Below are 17,991 nucleotides of genomic sequence, written 5' to 3' on the forward strand. Positions count from 1 at the left end.
AATTTTAGTTGAAAAAATTATTGTTTGATCCAACAATTTTTATTTATGGAATTTATGTAATTTCATTTATTGAAATGCACTTCCGTTAAAATATTGTTAATTGAAACAAAAAAAATTTAGTAAGGTTCATGAAATTTTATAAAAAATAATTTTCTCTAAAATTGGTTGCTCATGCGCAACGTTTCATTAATCTTGTGAGGAGCGGTTTCCATCGCTGATTTCTCCCCCCCCCCTCCTCCAAGTACTTTTTTCTTTTCTTCCCTGTCCCGATTCCGCCGCCAGCGGCCAACCTAGCCGGGCGCGTTGCCTTGGCCGGTAGAAATTAGGGATTCGTTATCGCCCAACTCCATCTCGTTAAGTCGTGAGGGATTTGCAAGCTGACTAATCTTGGTTTTAATATCTGGATTCAAATCGGGTTTCTATTGCTTTAGCACGAACTAAGCTTTTTGTTAATCTTTAGAGGGAAAAGTTCAAATAAATGGAGTTAAGTACTGCTATTCTTCAATCATGTTGTGCTGTGCAATTAAGGTTTCCTATAACCATTGCTGCTTTCAATTCTGGTCGACCATTATCGTTAAAAAGCCCAACTCAACTCTCTTGCTTGAAGTTCAGTAATAAAGGCAAGTAGCTACTTTTCTACTAAGGTGTTTAGCTTCCTTACACAAAAAGTGTTCAACTTCTTATAGGTCTTGTGTGTCTTTTTTTTTTTTTTGGGTGTTGTTTTCGGGGTTGATTTGAAGTAAAATTGGCAGGTCATGTAACTAATATATGATATTGAATTCCAGGCCGTAATTTATTGGTTAAACAGGCAAGATGGCCACAGTCATCCCCAACTACTTCTGTTGTTGGTGACAGAAGTGAAGTGCGACATGATTGTGTTTGTCAAGGATTATCGTCTTCGCATGCTTCTGAAGCTGCCTCAGTTCATGATGAGCCTAATCAAAGGGGTGAGGAAAGGGGTGATAGTGATGGTGCTCAGTGCTTGGATGACAGTCGAATGGTTAGAGTTTGTGACAAGCTTATTGATGTTTTCATGGTTGACAAGCCAACTCCAACTGATTGGAGAAGGTTGTTAGCTTTCAGCAAGGAGTGGGACAATATTAGGCCCCATTTTTTTGCACGTTGTCAAGATAGAGCTGATGATGAGAGAGATCCAGTGATGAAGCAGAATTTGCTTCGGCTTGGAAGGAAGCTTAAAGAGGTTTATCATATAATTCTGAATTCTCCTTGCCTCCTTGCCTGCCTCTCTGTGTACGACTTGTTTTTGTTTTGTTTCGTGTATGAATTTGATTGCAGTGAAAAATATAATAATTCAGCTAAAATACTACTACAGTATTATTCCTCAGCTCCCTTTTTGTTATCTTCTCATTTTGCTTGAATGTGAAAGAGATTGTGTGAATATTTCAAAATGCAAGTTTGTTGTTTGCTTCATCAGTTGGACAATGAGACAAGTGTAAAGAACTAAATTTTCTTGGTCTCTTGGGTAATTTTGTGCTTCTAATATAGTACCAAGAATCTAAGTGATAAGTATGATGTTTCCGGTTGCTATTACATTCAATCTACACAGTATGTTCTTTTTTCAGATTGATGAAGATGTGCAGAGACACAATGAACTTCTTCAAGTGATCAAAGAGTCACAATCAGAAATTAATGAAATTGTCTCCCGCTGTCGCAAAGACTTCACCAAAGAATTCTTTGTTCACCTTCACACTGTAGCAGAGTCCTATTATGACAACCCGACAGAGCAAAATGGTTAGACTTAATTGTTATACTTGCATTCTTCTTTATAATTTGAGTCAATGTTGATTCTTCTAACATGGAGGCTTATGTTCTTTTGTGGTGGATAATTAAACGATAGCCAAGAGTAAAAATCAGTCCAGAATATCTTATTTTTCCATATCACTTAAGATAGAGTTGCTATTTTATGCTGAGATGAAAACTTGGTGAGCCACATAATTATATCCGTTGAAACTAAGATGTTAAATTGTTAAAAGAGAACAAGTAATATTGAACCTTTTTTTTCCCCAAAAGCTATATTGAACCTGCAGTTTGATTTTAATTTGACCATGATTTAGTGGTCATGAAGATGTATTATTATCCAGAATATCCTGGGTGGAATTCTGTTTGCTAGCACTAGGATTTCTTTGCTTCATTCATAAGTGTGCAAGAAAGACTTGAGTCTCTTATGTTTGTGGCGACATACTACGCTTCTGTATAATACTCTTTGGGAGAAGATTCATTTTAATATTTGATGCGTTTTAGATTCATTCATATCGTCGGCATTTGTTTCATATAGTTTTCTTTGTGCATTATGTGACCAGAACTGGCAAAGCTTGGGAACACGTGCTTGGCGGCAGTGCAAGCATATGATGCGACAACTGAGAGCATTGAAGCATTAAATGCTGCAGAATTGAAATTCCAAGATATTATTAATTCTCCTTCTCTGGATGCTGCCTGCAAAAAGATAGATACTCTTGCTGAGAAGAAAGAACTTGATTCAACATTGGTATTGATGATCACCAAAGCTTGGTCAGCTGCAAAAGAGTCAAATATGATGAAAGATGAGGTAATTGACCTGAGCAAATGCTGTTTCCCTTATTATGTGATGTATCTTGCGTTATAAACACAGGCTAAAAAGTTTTGAATGATTATGACAATTGTAAAGTGTTCCTTAGTTTTATTATCATTGTTACTTTTCCCCCTAGTGAAGAGGTCCCCTGGACTCTGTATTTTTGCCCCATGTTATGGAAACAATGCCTATTGTTGTAAAATTTCTTTAGTTGACATTCCTGAAGATGTAGGCCTCGTTTGTTATGGCACTAGAAATCACTTATAAACACGTTTCACGTAAACTGAAACAAAATTTTTTTCACATGCTTACTTTGTATTTCGTAAATCACGATTGAAAAGTTACTTATAAGCTATTTCAAACAGGCTTGTAATCTTCCTCCAAAAGTAGTTATTTCTTAATTAATCCTTCCAAAAATTATTTTTTCCCAAAAGCAACTCTCCTCTAAATTTACCACCCTAGCGAATTATTATCTCCTTTTACTCGTAGCGAAATAAATTTTGCCCTTTATGTGGAGTGATATTCACTTAATGGGATAAAAGCTTGCTGCTTTTGTTGATTTTGTAAACTGATATTCTTTGTCTTTTTCTTTCTTCTCTTCTCTTCTTTCGGTTGGTGATAAACAGTGATGAAGCAAATGAAATACCATGATTTTGGGAAAAGTAAGAATAAAGGTCTAATCTATTGTTCACCATCTGCTTATGGATTAAAAACTAAATATGCTGGATATGAAGCTATAAAATCTCTTATTCCATGTGTGAAAATAAAGTTTCTTGAATATAATCTTTGGTGATACGATAACTTCTGGGATCTTGTGCATCTGAGAATTCTACTTATTTCGGATGTGCATTCTAGTTATTACTAAAATGTAATTTACAAACATTATTTTGTAATTGTGTCTGAGACGTGTAAAATCTTGCAGGTGAAAGATGTACTATATCATTTATACAAGACAGCAGTTGGTAATCTTCAGAGACTGGTACCGAAGGAGATTCGAATAATCAAGCACGTTATTAGAATTGAGGATCCCGAGGAGCAAATGTGTGCCCTCAAAGATGCATTTACCCCTGGAGAAGAACTTGAAGGATCTGATGAGGATACCTTATACACGTATGTATTGAATCTTGAATCATAGAATTTTTCTGAAATATGATGCAATTGCAACTTTAAGGCATCACTTCTTTTCCTTGTTCACTTTATGTTTGTAGGACTCCTGAGAAGCTTCATACCTGGATAAAAGCTGTGGTGGACGCTTATAATCTGAGTGGAGAAGGCACCCTAATAAGGGAAGCTCGAGATTTGTTGAATCCAAAGGTTATCCAGAAATTGGAGGAGCTGAGGAAGGTAGTGGAAGACAATTTTATGTGAATAAAACCTTATCCCTAGCCTACAAATGTTCTATGTCCGTGAAAACTGCAAACCTTGTTTAGGATTTTGCACAGCTGCTAGGAAGTGTCCGAAGTCTTGGTAGTTTTTAGTGACAACTTTCTTAGAACAGAATTCGCTGAAGTAGGAAACAGGGCTAATTACCACCGTTAGTTTTTTATTTTTGATTATTATACTTTGACTGGTTTTCAAAAGTCACACTGGTCCAGATTAATCTTGATTGAGATAATCAGTGGGAGGACAAGTAATTTTGGGGAGGAAGGATTCAAACTTGATGTTGATACTTATCTGGCCAATGTCGTCTTGTACAATATATTTCGGTTTTGAGTTATTATGTTCCATATTTATTAATTGCACTATTTTTTATGTAAATGTTTGATCAAATTACACTCGACATGTCTCGAATATCATTATGAGGTGGAAAATGTTGCATCTGAAATAAGTAGTGGAGACGAAGACGAATAAAATATTCTGCAATCACTTGCTTATCATTTCCCTTTGGATGATTATTTGTCTAAAACTTAACAGAAACATCTGGTACAGGCCAAAATGAAAAGAAAAGAAACATGGGAAAATTGGTGAAAAATATCTATTTGGAAATTTATTTGGGAATTGGTCCCTGCAAATATTTGAACAGCTGAGGTCCTTAAGGAAGATTTAATATGTGGATAAAATTACTATATTGTCCTAAACTAAAATTTAAAAGAAAGACAAAGTAGAAGAGGGAAATTAGGACAAGTCAAACACGGATGAGCAGGGATCAAGTGATCGCACGACTAGGTAGGGGAGCAAGTGAAAACGGCAAAGGAGTTTCATCTAATTCATTAGGGGAGCAAGCGAAAACGGCAAAAGAGTTTTGTTTGATTCATTACTGCCATAGAGACGACAGCAAGCGATGAAGTTCACCGTATTCACGTTGGTGAGTAGAGAGACGGAAACTTGGTAATCCGTCATTATATTCCCATTTTCTTTCACTTCCATTCAGCAGGGGAAGGGTGCTTCAATAATTTTTTTTCCAAACTCTTGATTTCTCGTCTTCGTATTGTTGCAATAATTTCCATTTGGTTTTCCCCTGCTTTGCCTTAGGAAGCACAGACTGGTAGTAAATCCATATATTGTTAAAGAGAGTAACATTGATGGGTTTTAAAATTTTTTGGGTCCATGGGAGATCTGACCAGTTTAATAATTTTGCTGAAGTCATTGTCTACTAGCTTAATATTGCTTATTTGAAGAATGCACAAATTGGTGATATGTGTGTGTGTATATATATATGTAATGCTTTTTTGAACTTGAAGGTGCTTTTTGCTGTTAAATGAAAAAATATATATATAACTAATGGAAACTAAATCAGTTTACTATTGGTCACCAAATTAAATTCTTGTTTTTTCTTGCTGCAACGTGAGATTAGAATGATGAAAGAATCAGTGAAGACTGATTAGAAAAAGACTTCACCTTTAATTTGTCTGCACATTGTTGACTACATTTTGCTTGTTCCGTCTTTATTTTTTGGTTTGTGTATTCAATTATTTTGGGACTGGCATTTTATGTTTGTGTAATACATAGATATATTTAAGCTTGTTCTTATGAAGATGAACTCCAAATCAAAAACCTGAAAAGATTGAAGAAAGGTTGTGGATAAATCGTAAAGTTAATAGCTAGTTCATTCTCAAGTTTTAATTGTTTTATTATTTAATTATTAGTTTTGATATTTATATTGTGTTTTATTTGACATGGTTTTTATGTCCAATGGATATTTCAAATGATTTAGCCTATAGATATATCTTGACTACATAAATTTGGAGGGAAGCATGGTTAAAAGAGAAGGAAAGAAGAAAGCACGGAATAGAGTCATTAAACTGCATTTGTTTAAGCAAAATTATTAGTTAGACAAAAAAAAAAAAAGAAATTGAAGTTTAACATAATACAAAAAGCAAATGAAAATCTTAGAAAGGCATGGAAGAAGTTATCAAAGGAAAAGAAGAGTGGATATATAAGAAAAGCAAAGGAGGAAAGAGATTGTAATGTAGGTCCCTCTTCCATTAAAGAAGGAGAGTTGCGAACATGATACTCACCAACACAATTGTAGAAGTAGCAAAGCATGTGATGTGAGAAAGAATGAAAGGTTAAGGGCTAAGGCTAATGACAGTGGCTTTGGTCAGATATTACAAGTTACTTGCACAGATATATCATGCACATTGTTGTGAATTGATTAGAGCAATTGATCCCATTATATGTTTAATATGTATTAGGAATTATGTGCAAAAAATAAAAAGGAAGGATGTATAAATAGTAATGGGCTTACTAAATCAAGGAAAGGAGGTCTTAAACGAATCTCATATAGAAAGTGAATTATATAAAAGATTGAGGGAGAAATTTGAGGGTGAAAGGTTATTTGACATAAAGAAATAGAGTCAATCTTGGTTCTATACACCTTGGGGACATTATTATGTCCTCCTGTAAATGGAAATGTGAGCCCACAATTATTGAGAATGATTTGCTATGATAAGATAGATCTAGGTTCTTATAATTGGTGCAATTTTTTGGTTAATAAATTGATGAAGGAGGTTAGATAATACAAGAATGCATTAAACAACAGAGAAGGAAGCAAATATATTGGTGGTTGTATTTAATTTTGATGGTAAGTATTATAACTTAGTGCTTTGAAAATTATGATTATCATATATCATTAATACCTTTTGTTTGGTGGCAGATAATGCTATTTCAAATGTTTTCATTAGACGGTGAAGATGTTCCATCAATTGAAGATGCACTACAATATTGGAATGATGAGAAGATTTATAAATTGTTAGGTAGAGAAGGAGAGAGAGAAAGGGATTCTATTCTCACATGTCACAAACAATCCCGAACTATGCAGGACCTACCCAAACTAGAGTGTATGTTCTTTACAATGAGTTAGAACAGATGATACCCTATTACAACAAATATATATATATATATATATATATAACTAATGGAAACTAAATCAGTTTACTATTTGTCACCAAATAAATTCTTGTTTTTTCTTGCTGCAACGTGAGATTAGAATGATGAAAGAATCAGTGAAGACTGATTAGAAAAAGACTTCACCTTTAATTTGTCTGCACATTGTTGACTACATTTTGCTTGTTCCGTCTTTATTTTTTTGGTTTGTGTATTCAATTATTTTGGGACTGGCATTTTATGTTTGTGTAATACATAGATATATTTAAGCTTGTTCTTATGAAGATGAACTGCAAATCAAAAACCTGAAAAGATTGAAGAAAGGTTGTGGAAAATCGTAAAGTTAATAGCTAGTTCATTCTCAAGTTTTAATTGTTTTATTATTTAATTATTATTTTTGATATTTATATTGTGTTTTATTTGACATGGTTTTTATGTCCAATGGATATTTCAAATGATTTAGCCTATAGATATATCTTGACTACATAAATTTGGAGGAAGCATGGTTAAAAAGAGAAGGAAAGAAGAAAGCACGGAATAGAGTCATTAAACTACATTTGTTTAAGCAAAATTATTAGTTAGACAAAAAAAAGAAAAGAAATTGAAGTTTAACATAATACAAAAAGCAAATGAAAATCTTAGAAAGGCATGGAAGAAGTTATCAAAGGAAAAGAAGAGTGGATATATAAGAAAAGCAAAGGAGGAAAGAGATTGTAATGCAGGTCCCTCTTCCATTAAAGAAGGAGAGTTGCGAACATGATACTCACCAACACAATTTGTAGAAGTAGCAAAGCATGTGAGAAAGAATGAAAGGTTAAGGGCTAAGGCTAATGACAGTGGCTTTGGTCAGATATTACAAGTTACTTGCACAGATATATCATGCACATTGTTGTGAATTGATTAGAGCAATTGATCCCATTATATGTTTATATGTATTAGGAATTATGTGCAAAAAATAAAAAGGAAGGATGTATAAATAGTAATGGGCTTACTAAATCAAGGAAAGGAGGTCTTAAACGAATCTCATATAGAAAGTGAATTATATAAAAGATTGAGGGAGAAATTTGAGGGTGAAAGGTTATTTGACATAAAGAAATAGAGTCAATCTTGGTTCTATACACCTTGGGGACATTATTATATCCTCCTGTAAATGGAAATGTGAGCCCACAATTATTGAGAATGATTTGCTATGATAAGATAGATCTAGGTTCTTATAATTGGTGCAATTTTTTGGTTAATAAATTGATGAAGAAGGTTGGATAATACAAGAATGCATTAAACAACAGAGAAGGAAGCAAATATATTGGTGGTTGTATTTATTTTTTGATGGTAAGTATTATAACTTAGTGCTTTGAAAATTATGATTATCATATATCATTAATACCTTTTGTTTGGTGGCAGATAATGCTATTTCAAATGTTTTCATTAGACGGTGAAGATGTTCCATCAATTGAAGATGCACTACAATATTGGAATGATGAGAAGATTTATAAAATTGTTAGGCTAGAGAAGGAGAGAGAGAAAGGGATTCTATTCTCACATGTCACAATAATCCCGAACTATGCAGGACCTACCCCAAACCTAGAGTGTATGTTCTTTACAATGAGTTAGAACAGATGATACCCTATTACAACAAAAATAACATTAGTAAGATTAATAACATAATGCATATACTACCTCATTATACCCCTATTCCAAAATACAAAGGAGGACTAGCAATTTAGACTATATAGCACATTATTAAGCCCCTATTCCAAAATATATAAGAGGGCCAGCAACTTAAACTATGCATAAACCAAAATATATATAAAAAAAACTGATCGGGGTGTTTTAATAGTATACTTGAAGAAGGCAGGGTCAATAAGGATCTGGGTTCTGGCACCTTTTTCGAGTATGCCCTTCCTAGTGACACCTTGAACATTTATACATTTTCTTATCTTGGAATTGGAATTCTTGTCTACTTGTGTATGGTCTCTTAGCACGACAACTTGTGATTGGGGCCACAAAAAAGTCTCATTCTGATAATCACTATACTGCAACTCATTCAACTTTGGCATGTCATGTATTTTAATTGGAGCCATTATCTTATTATATATCTTTTCTTGTGTTGTATTTAAGTAGTATTCTTCAATATATCTGTAAACATTACCATTCATATGTTTAATGCATGCACATGCATGCGGACATGGTATACCAAACACTTGCCAAGCACAACAAGCACATTCTCTCAATGTAAGATTCACAGTAACACGAACTTGTCCAATTAATATTTGAAAAGTATGGACAGAATGTTGAATAACCTCCATTGTCTCAGCACAAACACATTTTCCTTCAAATTTGCTTTTATGTTAGGTCTAACTCTATTAGTCCAAAATTTTATTGCATTCTTGCTAGTAAACATTTTCTTTGCTAACTTCTCTGTATGCTCATTTATCATTATAAAGACTTGATGTTTCCTTTCTTTCACAAGCCATGCATTATATGGCTCAACCAAATTAGTGGTTATATTCTTCCATCTCCTAAATGGAAACCGTGAAAATGCCCAATGATCAATATGACCATGATCTTCAAGCCATCTTGACAGTTGAGAACTAAAAAGTCGCATATTGGCCATTACTCTTTCAAAGTCACAATCAACTCTAGCATAAGCAATTGCATCTAACATTTCAAAGCATCATCCTTTCTAATTGGTATATTTCTTCTTGGGCCTCTATGAACCTTTGAATATTCTGAGCTGAAGTTTTCTTTTATATGCCCATTGCTATAGGCATGTTTGTTATCCATAAACACAAATTGAATTGCATGTATTATTACATTGTGTCTGTCTAATACAATTATCACTTCCACATACCCTACTATATCTTTCATATTATTCATAAACCATGTTCAATTATCATTGTTCTCCCCTCCCACTATAGCATATGCAATAGGATAAAGCTGATTATCAGCATCAATTGTTGATGCAGATAACATGGTCCCTCGATATGGCCTAGTGAGGTGAGTTCTATCAACAAACAAAAAAGGCTGACATCCTCCAAAGAATCCTTTTATGCAACATCCATATGCAATGAATAACCTAATAAACCTACGGTTAGGGCATCCTTCCCATTTCACCACTATTTTCAGGTTTGCTTCCATTATTCTTTAGCAATACCAAGGAATAAATATGTTGACTGCTCTGGTGCTCCTTGTGTATTTGCTAATGCCTTCTCTTTACCTCTCTATGCTTGATAATAAGACATAGATAAACTATATTCTCGACAAATCTCACACCTTATCTCATTTGGTGGTTTTTCTTGTTAGTTTGATTGATTCAAAATTAGGGGGTTAGTCACGTGAGTCATATTTCTGTTGAGTAGGGCTCACTCAAGCTTATCCAATCTGTTATGTGTAACTTAGTGGGTCAAGATAGTGTGTTAGTTGGGTCAGTATTTCCTATTAGTTTAGTTCTAATTTTTTGCAATTATTTGTTATTGTTTTATCTATTTAAGGGTCCCATATGCCGCATTCCTAACAAAACAACAATAAGAGTGATATTTAGAATATACTTTCTTGCTTTTTGTCTCTTATTAGCATCACCAATTATCGTCTTTTCTCGTCTTTGACCAATAATTTTGGTATCAGAGCCTTATGTAAATAAGATTTCGGTCCTTCTTTTTCTATTGCAAGGAAAAGAGTGTGCTATGGGTGGGGGAGAGTCAAACGAGAGCAAGTAAGAAAGTGTGAGTGCCTTACAGAACATCTGTTACTTCTCAGCCCTTCTTCCAATTTTTAAAGGGGTTAATTATCATTTTTGGAGTTTGAAGATGAAGACTCTCTTCAAGTCTCAAGAACTATAAGACCTAGTGGAGCATGGATTCAATAATACACAATCAGCAAAGCCCCGTCAACAGCTGTGGGAGTGTTGCAAGAAGGATTCAAAGGCCTTGTTCATGATTCAGCAAACACTTGATGATGACATATTTCCCAGAATTGCAGCAGCGTCAACTTCCAATGAGGCATGAGGGATTTTATAGCAAGAGTATTTGGGAGATAAAAAGGTAATTGCTGTTAAATTGCAAACATTATGATGAGATTTTGAAACTTTGTTGATGAAAAGTACAGAGTCAGTGCAAGATTATATGTCTAGAGTGTCCAGCCTTGTTAATCTTATGAAGTCTTATGGTGAGAAATTTACCGATGAAATTATTGTATCAAAAGTCTTGAGGACTCTCTGCAAAATTTGATCATGTGGTTACAGCTATTGAAGAGTCTAGAGATTTATCCAAATTCTCCTTTGACAAGTTGATGAGTTCTTTGTTAGCTCATGAAGATAGACTAAACAGATCACAAGAAAAAAAATAGTAGAAAAGGCATTTAAGGTGAATGAAGATTCGTCCTCCCACAAATCTGAAAATGGTGGTGGCAGAGGCAGAGGCAGAGCATTTCATGGTAGAGGACGTAGTGGTGGAAGAGGAAGAGGAAGGTCTAGTGAGCAGAGGCATTCTAGGGAGCAGAGGCATTATAAGAATGCAATACAGTGTCGATATTGCAAGAAATATGGTCACAAAGAGGCTGAATGTTGGAGTAAACAAAGAGATGGGCAAAAGGCAGTCAATTTCACAGAAAAGGTTGAAGAAGAAAGTAAGTTGTTTATGGCTTATTCCCCTATTACTCATGTAACAACACCCGTAATTCATGGTAAATAAACATTTTCAAAACGATAATTACTTCGAAAGGTTAACTATGGTAGGAAGGACAAAACTAATTAAATAGAAATTTACCATAGTCATTAACAATTTATTTCCATAACAAAGAAGTAGCTAATATTCTAGAATAGTAAAGATAGTTAATGAAAGAAGAAGTAATCAAAACTTGGTTTTTTTTTTTCCACGTATGTATCAAATCCATCAGTAATACTCTGAAATCTCAAAATACAATTAAGAGCAAGTTGTAAATGGGCTAGGGCCTTTGAAGCCTATCAGAATAACAATCACTAATGCATATAACAATCGCAACCAAAATAAAAGTCACATATGTGTCAAAAAGGGCTCCGCCCAACAACATAATTCCAGAATGCAGCGGAAAAGTTAAAATTATGTTAAGTATAACAAAAAGGCCCTAAAGTTTGGCAATATACATCAGTTAAATCATGTATACCAAAACAGAGGCTATACAAAGTGGAAAGGAAAACTCAAGCCTTGGACACCTTCCCCTTAGAACCAACACTTGAACCCTCACTTGAAAAATGTTCAATAACCACGGGGTGAGTCAAATTGACCCAGTAACCACAATTCCAATTCAACAAGTATACAGGGAGTGATTACAAGATAGTTAAGCGGGCAAAGTACAATTTCAAATAACATATAGGATAAACATCCTTACAGAAAACAATATATAATAATTCAAAAAGTAACTTGCATGCACAAAACTTCGTCAACCATCCTTATAACCTTCTTGTAACCTATGACAGAACCCATGGGCTATTCACACATAACGGGATTTGTCTCTTTTACAAGATTGCACCAAGCTCTCCAATAATGAGGTGTAACTCGGCCAAAAGTTACAGAGCTCATATCAGAGCATGGGTTCCCTTTCCTTGGAATATGGAAAGGTGTCATGTCCCTTAGGCTGACCCTTGACCCGACCAAAGGAAGGGGGATACCGAAAGCCCTAAGAATGTTAATGCCAGCCACTGGGCGCCAAGTGGCGGCTATATCACGTGGCATAAATAATCAAACCTCCCACAATTTCATTTCAGCATAACCTAATACAGCACAACTCAACCATCCAATTCCACACAATCCAATACTCATAATGTATTCTCAGATTCAATAGTCAAATTTGTTCAACATCAACAAGATATTCATAAAATAATTCATGCCCACTTAACTAATAAATTTATCAAAACATACATTTTGATATATATATATATATATGTATATATCACTTTTTATACACAAACCACTATAACATATAATGATAACATTTATAATATCAACACATGCTTATAATCACATCAAGTATATAAGGTAAATTAGAAAGTGGTTACCTCAAGTTCTTGACACAAGAACTAAAAGTAGGAGGATTCAAGACCCAAGGCCCAAACTAAGCTCACTCTACAATAATAAATTGATAAACATATATTAATATAAAAAGACTAATTAATATAGCATTAAAATAGTTTATTAACTAAATCCCCATAATTGGCTTACTTTAAAAAAAATTATCTTTAGAAAAAATAATAATTCATCTATTCTTCCAAGTGACAATTTCTAGTAATTCCCAACTCTATTTCTCTCATTCACATTATTAATAAGAATAATTCCTTCAAATTATCCAAAAATCTCCAAAAAGAGCTTACTTTAACTCTTAGAAAAATAACCATATATCAACTATACCTCCAATCATTATTACAATCCTATTCCCTGTTTCCATTAACCATTCCCCATTCATTAGAATCAACAACTTATATTATTTTCCCCAATTTATTCAAAACATCCAACTCTCACTAGTTAAAGTCTTTCCAAAAAATCATCAACATTCTTATTCAATAAAAATCCTCAAAGTTCAAGCATTGAATCCTCAATATAACCTCCAATGAACCCAACTAAGAGATAAATTTTGAAATTAATACCATCATTAACACAAATCACAATTTCCCAACCAAACCCTAACTTATATTGCCTCAAATCAATCATCCAACTAAAAATCTAAGTCATAAGGCTTCTATTCTAACCCCATAAGCTCCATTTATATCATCAAAATAAGTTAGAACCCTTAAAAATTAAAAATCTAACAAGCCCTAATAGGCTTTATTTTCTGCCATAAACTTACAAAAATGAAAAAGAAAAAGCTAAATAAAAATAGTAGGATGAAAATAGCTTACCTAAATATCTTATATGTGCCCAATTAGAGTCCTTCCTTTCTCACACCCTAAATCTTCCTCTCACACTCACTCACTGTCGCGGTGGTGGCGAGGACACGGACTAGGGGAGAAGGAACGAAAAAAATGACACTGCCATTATTATTATTATTTTAACTAAAGGTGAGAGGGTCACGGACTTACTCCCTTCCCTCTCTAGTAATAGTGGGTGGCATGCCACCCACTTACATTATTTTATAATATATATTACTTATTTAATTATTTTAATTATTTTTAAATTATTAATATTAATATATATTTTTTTTCAACATAACTTGATTTATTTTCTCTTTCTTCTAAAATTATATAGTTTGTAATTTAAGTCGTTAAGAATAAATTTTATTCTATATAAACTCCTTACTCAAATAGTAACATACTTCTAATTACTATTAATTAATCACAACCATAACTTAAAAATTAAAAAAATATTTGGAATGTTACAAGTCATGCATCAAGTAATATCTGGTTTGTTGATAGTGGCTACTCAAATCATATGTCTTGTTTGAGATCTTTGTTTAGAGATCTTGATGAAATGAAGAAAAGTGATGTTCGACTTGGTGATGACAAGCAAGTCCATGTTGAAGGAAAAGGTATAGTTGCTATAAAGAATATTCAAGGTGAGGTAAAGCTTCTTATTGATGTGCAATTTGTGCCATAGATAGCTCACAATTTGTTAAGTGTTGGACAATTGATGAGTAGTGGATACAGAGTTGGGTTTGATGATGATGCATGCACTATTTATGATAAAAAATCTGGTCCTATTATTACTGCTGTTAATATGACATAGAATAAAATATTCCCTCTTGATATTGCAACTGTCATGAATAGTGCTTTGATTGTTAAGGGGAATGATGAAGCCAACTTGTGGCATTTATAGTATGGGCATTTGAATGTGAATGGTTTGAAACTTTTGAATGAAAAAGAAATGGTGATTGGTCTGCCACATATTGTTGAACTTGACTTTTGTGAAGGATGTGTATATGGAAAGCAATCTAGAAATTCTTTTCCTATTGGAAAATCATGGAGAGCTTTTAATTGTCTTGAGCTTGTGCATGCTGACTTGTGTGGACCAATGCAAACTAAGTCACTTGGTGGAGGTAAGTATTTTTTGTAATTAACTAATGACTACAGTCGCATGAGTTGGATTTATTTCTTGAAGTTCAAATATGAAACTTTTGAGAATTTCAAGAAATTTAAGGCCTTGGTGGATAATCAAAGTGGGAAAATTATAAAGGCTCTTAGAACTGACAGAGGAGGTGAATTTTTATTTAACAATTTTATTGCTTTCTGTGATGAGTATGGTATTCACAGGGAACTTACAGCATCTTACATACTACATCAAAATAATGTAGCTGAGTGAAAAAATAGAACTATGGTAGAGATGGCTAGAAGTCTATTGAAAGGAAAAAACCTCCCAAATCAATTCTGGGGAGAGGCAGTTGCAATAGCAGTCTATTTGTTGAATATCTCTCCAATAAAGGCTGTTTTGAATCAAACACCATATGAAGCTTGGTTGGGAGGGAAGCCACGGGTAAGCCACTTAAAGATTTTTGGTTGTATAGCATATGCTTTGGTTACTTTTCATCCTAAACTTGATGCAAAATCTGAAAAATGCATTTTTATTGGCTATAGTACTCAATCCAAAGCATATCATCTATATAATACTATATGTGGCGAGGTGATTGTAAGCATGAATGTTGTTTTTAATAAGAAGTTTGTTGGGAGTGGAATATTGAAGAAAAAGGTGCTGCTGTTCAAGTTCCGTTAGAATTTGATAATGCACAAGCTATAACAGCATCTCTTGCGAATTCTACTTTATCCTCACCTAGTGACAAAAGCGCTACTAGACCAATAAGTCCTTTATCCTCAGGATCCTCCAGTGAAACATTGCCAAGAAAATTCAGATCTCTAAGAGAAATTTATGCTTCTTATAATTTTGCTTTATATGATTCTGACCCAACTTGTTTTGAAGAAGCAATAGAACAATTTGAGTGGCAAAAGGCCATAGCAAAAGAAATGCAATCCATTGAGAAGAACTCAACATGGGAGTTGGTTAATGCTCCTGAAGGGAAGAATATTATAGGGCTGAAGTGGGTATTCTGAAAAAATATAATGCTGATGGAAGCATCCAAAAGCATAAAGCTCAGCTAGTTGCTAAAGGATAACTCTAAAGTATTAGATTTCAAACTGTTTGGCTTTATAGACAGCGACTGGGCAGGAAGTTTGGATGATAAAAGAGTACTCCAGGTAGTGCTTTCAATCTTGGCTTCAGAGTAATAACTTGGAGTTCAAAGGAAACAAGAGATAGTGGCCTTATACTTCGAAGCAAAATATATAGCAGCAACCTCTGCAGCTCGACAAGCTTTATGGCTCAGAAAACTTCTTGCTGATTTACATCATGAGCAAAAAGAAGCCACAAAATTTTTTTGGGATAACAGATCAGCAATTACAATGGCAAAGAACCTAGCTTTCCATGGAAGAACTAAGCATATTGATGTGCAGCGTCACTTCATTCGACAACTTGTAGCTGATGGAAGAATTGAGCTGAAATTTTGTGGCACAAATAAGCAAACAGCTGATATTTTTACAAAGTCCCTTTCTCAAGCCAAGCATTAGTTTTTTATGTCATTGTTAGGAGTATGTGACAAGTAAGAGATTTTGAATCAAGGGGAAGTGTTAGTATGACTGGTTCAAAATTAGTGGGTTAGTCACGTGAGACATATTTCTGTTGAGTAGGGCTCAAGCTTATCCAATTTGCTATGTGTAACCTAGTGGATCAAGATAGTATGTTAGTGGGTCAGTATTTCCGGTCAGTTTAGTCCTCATTTTTAGCAATTATTTGTTAATGTTTTATCTATTTAAGGGTCCCCTATGTCGCACTCCAAATAGAACAGTAATAAGAGTGATATTCAGAATATACTTTCTTGCTTTTTGTCTCTTATTAACATCACCAATTATCGTCTTTTCTCCTCTTTGACCAACATTTCTAAAGAACTCCTCAAACTATCTTTGATTACAGAAGCAACCAAGTTGAGGTTAGTTTACTATCCTGTACTAAGTGATTATGTTTTTTTTCCCCCTCAAACTTGTACACATGCATTCCTCCCCTATTTGATATGCAGTGATCTTCTATAGACACCCACCCACCTTGCACATTAAAATCATCTTACTTGCACAATTCTTCACAAACTTGTACACAAATCTATGTGCCAAGCTGTACTTATAGAGTGCTTCTTTGAATTCAACAGCATTTGCAAACCTTTGAAGAGGATCATAAAGCAAGTCCTTCTACTTCTCAGAACCATTCTCAAGGCATGGCTGTAGGCACACTTTCAATTAAACATGGCATGTCTTCTGATATCTTCTTGATGTGGACTCAACAATAGATGATCCATATAATCCTTCTAGGGTCTCTAACCTACATCAATATTTATTGTCAATTAATAACCAATTCTTCCCAACCAATTCAAAACACTTTTTAGACTTCCATGTAAGTTATCATTGTGAAAGTATCATGGATTGTCCTTCATTTATTAGCTCACTTACATTTTCAACTGTATACAAATGTGCACATTTATCTTTAAATTGTACTAGTTGTTGCACTCCTTCATCATCTTCTATGTCTATAATAGTACTTTGATCTAATTATGATAATATACATTTCAACTGATATCTTTTACCTTGAACACCAACACATGAATATATTATTTTTCTAAGCTCATTAAGTGACATTCCTTCTCTTACCATTCTTTCATTTGCTCTCCCACCAACATATTGAATCTTCCCTTAGTAGTGACAATCTTGCCACTTATGTGGGAAAAGCAATAACTTCTTTAGGCAATCTACTCATCACAACACACAAAGCAACAAACCATTGAAGCAAGCTAGGTCAATAATGAATAGAACTACAACCATCTCCTCCAAGCACTGAAATGCAGAGAGCATAGAAACAACTTACCTCCCAACCCTTCATCGATGGATTGGGGCTAGGGTAGAACCTACTATAATTAGTGGATGGAATGGAGGATGCAGGGTAGAGCAAGAGTTCAGACGCAATTGTTTCCTACTAATCTTCTGTCTTTCTAATTTATTAAATATTAAGGGTATTTTGGTCTTTTTTTCTTATCAAATGATTTGTACTAAAAGACCCTAGATTTTCCAATTCCCAAATAAATTTCCAAATAGGTATTTG

At 34.1% G+C, this 17,991-nt stretch overlaps 1 protein-coding gene across 1 annotated transcript; it reads left to right on the forward strand.

Annotated features, from left to right (window-relative positions):
• Positions 1 to 241: 241 nt before the first annotated feature.
• LOC114717804 (uncharacterized protein At4g37920) lies at positions 242 to 4,327 on the forward strand. Its single transcript, XM_028902998.1, has 6 exons — positions 242 to 620; positions 786 to 1,201; positions 1,584 to 1,752; positions 2,322 to 2,566; positions 3,492 to 3,679; positions 3,778 to 4,327. The coding sequence occupies exons 1-6, from the start codon at positions 479 to 481 to the stop codon at positions 3,935 to 3,937; spliced, it is 1,320 nt and encodes a 439-aa protein (XP_028758831.1). The 5' UTR covers positions 242 to 478; the 3' UTR covers positions 3,938 to 4,327.
• The last annotated feature ends 13,664 nt before the right edge of the window (positions 4,328 to 17,991 follow it).

Source organism: Neltuma alba, unplaced genomic scaffold (genome assembly GCF_004799145.2).
Source record: "Neltuma alba isolate B1F8T4 unplaced genomic scaffold, ASM479914v2 tig00011777_pilon, whole genome shotgun sequence".
Taxonomy (NCBI): Eukaryota; Viridiplantae; Streptophyta; class Magnoliopsida; order Fabales; family Fabaceae; genus Neltuma; species Neltuma alba.